General features: G+C 45.5%; 1 protein-coding gene across 1 annotated transcript; it reads right to left on the reverse strand.

Annotated features, from left to right (window-relative positions):
- Positions 1–352: 352 nt before the first annotated feature.
- evx1 (even-skipped homeobox 1) lies at positions 353–3456 on the reverse strand. Its single transcript, XM_044138760.1, has 3 exons — positions 2855–3456; positions 1850–2088; positions 353–1512 (listed from the first exon to the last, which is right to left on the reverse strand). The coding sequence occupies exons 1-3, from the start codon at positions 3393–3395 to the stop codon at positions 976–978; spliced, it is 1317 nt and encodes a 438-aa protein (XP_043994695.1). The 5' UTR covers positions 3396–3456; the 3' UTR covers positions 353–975.
- Between the last annotated feature and the right edge of the window lie 1821 nt (positions 3457–5277).

Raw genomic sequence — 5277 nt, forward strand, 5'->3', positions numbered from 1 at the left:
ACTCTCACTTCCCAGTGACATTGAAGTATCAGAGGACGTCCTTTCACCTTTAACCTTTCAACAAAAATGCTCCAGTTTGGTCAGGCAGTCCGATTTCTTTCATGAGGCGCTAAAAAAAGTGTTGACAAAACGTACAACTTAATTGCGTTTAATCGTTTTTTTTTCTTTTTTTTAAATATCTGTATGAAAAAAAAAGGAAAAAAACACCAAAAGAAGAGCTCAAAAAAAGAAGATGTCCTTCCATTTTCTCCTCCTTGTGATTGTCCCCTCTCCATCCTCCTTTGGGCACCCCCCCTCCCAACCCCCCCTCCCCAATCCATCTCCCGCATCAAGTCGCGCGGGATGTGCAGTCTAAGTCTAATCCGTTCCCTCGGCGCCTTGTTATACCTTTTGTCAGCAACGATCCCTTCCTGCTCGTATTACCATTAATTCAGTGCTCAAAATGTGCCGGCTCCTACATATACATCTCTTACTAATTTTACTTGCATGTGCACATTTCGGCCCGTGCCGCTGCCTCCGCCTCTTCTAGGACCCCGATGTGGAGAGTGGCTTTTAATGAGACGGTCATAATCTGCCTTATGGGAAAAAAATAATTTAAAAAAATACCCTAGTTTAAAAAACGAAAGAGAAATGGAAAGCATCATTCTGGCGTAACTAATTAAACACGTAGATCGATTTAGATGCCTAAAGAGGCGACAAGCAATAACAGTGAGAGAAAACCTTAATGACATCCATCCAATTGGATTTGCCGCCCTTCAAATAAGTCTTCTAAAAATCATATCTGGTGTCCCTGTCTTGATGTCCTGGTTGTCAAGTAAGAATTCAGTTACAGTCAGGACAGATTCTTTGAGCGCTTTCTTGAACGTCGGAAATGTTGTTTTCCTTCCCGATTTATTCATGCTGTTTTAGTCCCGGCCCAATAATGCAGAGGTCGATGCTTTACACAAACGGGGAGAGTCGGTTTTGTTTTTGGTTTCATCTGGTCAGAGGCACCTCTTCCCTCTGGTCTAGTGTAACGGATGAAGATTTGCTGAGCACTGAAGGCGTAAAAGTGACAAAAGAGTCTGTCCTGCTCGTTGGGGAGCAGGTAAAGTCCGAACCGGATGGCCTGCTAGCGATCCCGTTGGAGGGACTAGTGTGACAGGCCAGACAGGAACAGGGACTCCCACCCGGGCCGAGGCCATGGGCCGGGCCTGACGGGTACACGGAAGGGTGCCTGAAGGCGCACAGAAGCTCTGGCCTCTGGTAAGGGTGAGACAACACCCGGAAGCTGTCCAGAGAGCGCAGCGGGGTTGAAAAAGGTGTGGCACCAGGGGCCGGGGCGCCACCGACACCAACACTCAGAGGAGAATAGTAGGGCAACGGCAGGTGGGACGGGAAGGGGTAGGGCAGGTTCCCAGTGGCCGCGGCGTGGCTCATCATGTAGGTGTAGAAGGCCGGGTCGGCGGGGTGAGGCCACGTCATGGCCAACCGCTGGCGTTTGTCTTTCATTCTGCGGTTCTGGAACCACACCTGGAACAGAGTCGCATTGGGTCAAAGATTAACCATGGCCGTCCCGCTGACCAACAACAACTAAAGCTAAACCCTCCAGTACTTCCGCTTTGACGCAAACAGGGCCCAACTTCTAATTTAGTGCTTTCCTTCAACAGATTTCACATCTACTGAAGCAAAGTAGCTGTATTTCTTAAAGGAAATATAATAAAATGGCAGAAAGTGATTTATTTATTTATTTATTTTGCTAATTTACGTTGTACTAGCGTAGAGTAGGACTGTTGTGCATCTGGAGCTTGGCTGCCTCCTTTCTAATTTAAGCCAAAAACAATATTGTCACCTAACATAACAATCTTACTTTAATTGTGGTTTCAGGTAGATTCAGAGCAGCTGCGAGCTCGCATCTTCTCGGCCTGGACACGTAGTTTTCCCGATAGAACTCCTTCTCCAGTCGGGCGATTTGCTCCCGGGTGAACGCTGTTCGGTACCGGCGGATCTGGTCCGCTCCGTAGGACAGAGAACCCTGACCAGGGATTGTCTTACCCGGGTCGGCGCCGGTCTCACCCGGAGAATGACCCGGAGATTCTCCGTTTCGACCTGAATCAACATGCAGAATGATGCATCATGTTCAGTGGGGAAGAACGATTTGGACAGACGCTCACTGACTGCAAAGGATGAGCGTAGCCATATTTGACAGGACTTCTCATCCACTCTTAACGGGCCTTCCTGACGTGCATCTTTATAACAGCTAAAGTCTTTATTTACTGGGGTGTTCTCCTCTTTCACGGTTTACACGAACAATGAATAAATACAAATCTGCCGTTTGATGTGAAGAAGTCTTTACATGTACAGATAAATATGTGTAACATTTCTGCCGGCCTATTTCACACTTACGATGCTCGATGTTTGCATCTTGCACAAACCAAGAAAAAGGAAAACAACAGTAAAAAGATTCAGATGTTCTTTCCTTCACACACTTATTTCGTGTGGTTCTTTTTTCTTTTTCTTTTGGCGGCTACTTAAAATTCTATTTTCTGCCTCGTGCAGTTCAATTAGGCGCATGGGCACATTCGCTGCCAAAGTCAGTGATGAGAATGTCTGATTGCACTGTGGTGTCACCGCAGCGTTTTCAGCCACTTGACAGAACAGCTGCATGCACCGACAGCAGTTGTACTTGATTTCCTCCGGCTCCACTAAGCCGAAATTGTGAAGCAGTCAAGATTTCATCAAAGCAGCGCTCGACACCCTGGTAACTTATGCACGGATTTATTTTGTATGACATTCACAAGATGCAAAATTCAGCGTTTTGGTTTGCATGTAAACACAGACAGAATCCGAAAAAAAAAAAAAAATGTCGCCCTACCTTTAGACGTTGGGTAGTCCATGCTCTCAGGGGTGCAGCTCACATCAATTTCCTCATAGAAGTCCGACTCGTTGTCCGAACTGCTGCCATCTTTGTGATGCCGTACCCCGGAGGAAGATCCGGTGACCGACCTGGTGTCGGCACACATGCTCCTCCGTGCGCTCTCCTCCGGCGCAAGCTCCGTGGTCCTCTCCCGCGAGTAGGGCGCAGCGCCGGGGCTCAGGCAGCTCCTGTGGCCCGGTTTCCCCTGCGGTTCTCGAGCTGGGATCCCAGTGACTCCCTCCGCCGATCTCACCATCGCCACCTCCTCTCTGCCTTCCATCACCCGTCGCTGTTCTGAAAAGGGTCGACTTCGCGGGAGAGCGTGAACTGCCAGAAATGTGAGCCGGCGGTTCTCAGCTTGGAGTCGGGCGGGAGGCGGGAGGGGTGGGGTTGAAAGCGCTTTGGAAAGGCTGCTGGGAAAGAGGGGACGCAATCCGGTGTGACCCTCAGAGAAGAGCGCGGCAGAGTGTGGAGACGGAGCTCTGGGAGGGATCACCATTTACCCTCTCTCTCTCTTTCTCTCTCCCCTTCTACAGAGCTGTCATTCCTAACAGGCCAGTCTTCAGGATGGTCCCCCCTGATGACGCCACGGATTGATTAGAAATGTGGGTAAACAGAAGGAAGAGAAGGTGGTGGCGCTGTGGTTGGAGGGGGGAGAGGGGGAGCGTGTGTGGGAGTGTCAGTTTCTCTATTTCAAATCGATAATTTGTGTATATTGATTCATTTGGCTACCTCAAAAATAGTAACAATTGTAATGACTCATATCAGTATGTATAATCCCAAAACAAAACTAGAAGTGAAAACGCTGTGAAAATCATTTTTCCTTTGACACATATATTATTTCGATTCGTTAGAAAATTCAGAATGAATAACATTCAATTTTAGAGCAATAACTATGCCTCCTGGTAAATTGGTATTAACGAAATGCAATATTTATGAATCATGTCCATTCAGAATAAGAATCAAACCCAGAGTATTGATCCCCTGAGCGACAACCTAATGTTGCAGCAGCATCCGTTATGAAAGCATGAAAAGAATACGATACAAAAATAAAACGAAATCAGCATTATTCATACATACAAGTAAACAATATAATACCTATATGTGAATGATGCAGAAACAATTTAAAACACATATAAGTGACGTCAAACAGTTGGGGAAGAGATGTAGAGTCCAGTTGCCAAAGGTAGAAATGAGTTTCTGCGGCTCTCTGTGCTACATTTTGATTTAATCCTGAACTTGACCAGTGACTCGCGGAATGGGTGGGAGACATTATCCAAAATGGCATGCGGCTTCTGCAGGATCCTCCTCTGTCCTGCCCCATTATTTGCCCCCTCCTCCACCCCCACGTCCTTTCCTCGTCTCAAGTGGAGTCAAGTAAAGTCCTTAAAGGTCAAGTCGTCGGTCAGAGTTTAGATAAGAGACCATCCGAGGAAAGCCCTAAAACCAACAGATCCTTGACTAAACTATGGTCTCACGTAGAAACAACATATGGGCCCTTAGGGACATTGCTGTTGTCACACTTGTGAAATTTCAACCTTAAATTGTATGAGTTTAAGATTTTCTGATCACTCGCTCACAGCTGAGATTAACCAGAGGAAATCCATGTTTTCGCTTCATAAAAAATAAATAAATAAAAATAAATAAAAGTTGGCTAACAAACAAATGTATATATACATTTATAGGGGTCTTTTTAACCGGTGGCGCCACCAAGGGGGTTAAGTGGGCGCGGTGGCCTCCCCTGTCGCATCCAGTCGGATCCAGCTCCCCAGCTCTGTTCGTACAGCACTAATACGAAGTGCTGCAGAGAGGAGGAAGTCAAAAATACACGCAAAAATGTAAAATACAATTAAACTCTGAATTTTTCAGATATAACATTTGTATTAATGAATTTAAGAGAAGTGAGGACAAGTTTTTATGAATTACTTACTTAGTTTGTCTATGACACTGTGGTTCTTCTCTGTCATTCATAATCCTTTGTTTTGGTTGTCTGACACGGTGCTGGCTCCTCAGTCAAATGTCACCAGAATCCCGCACTTAGGCAAAAACAGTTTGGGGATTAACAGTATAATAAAGCCATTGGTGCTGATTAGCTGGTGGCCCTGTCCAAACATCACATGCTTGATGAACGATTTACCAATATATTATTTTAAGAGAAGGAAGGACATCCTTTCTCTCTCTCTTTCCTTCTTCCTTTCTCTCCGTCTTGCTTTCTTCTCTCCATATTTGAATCAAAATTAAGGTGCCTGCAGCAGACTAAAATAAAAAAATTGTGGGCACCCTAAAATAAAAATATGATAAACTTTTTTATGCATATTGGTGATTAAAAACAAATATTTAAATACGAGGGGTTTTTTTAAATGCCAAAGAAAGATATTTTG

The sequence above is a fragment of the Gambusia affinis genome, linkage group LG14 (genome assembly GCF_019740435.1).
Source record: "Gambusia affinis linkage group LG14, SWU_Gaff_1.0, whole genome shotgun sequence".
Lineage (NCBI taxonomy): Eukaryota > Metazoa > Chordata > Actinopteri > Cyprinodontiformes > Poeciliidae > Gambusia > Gambusia affinis.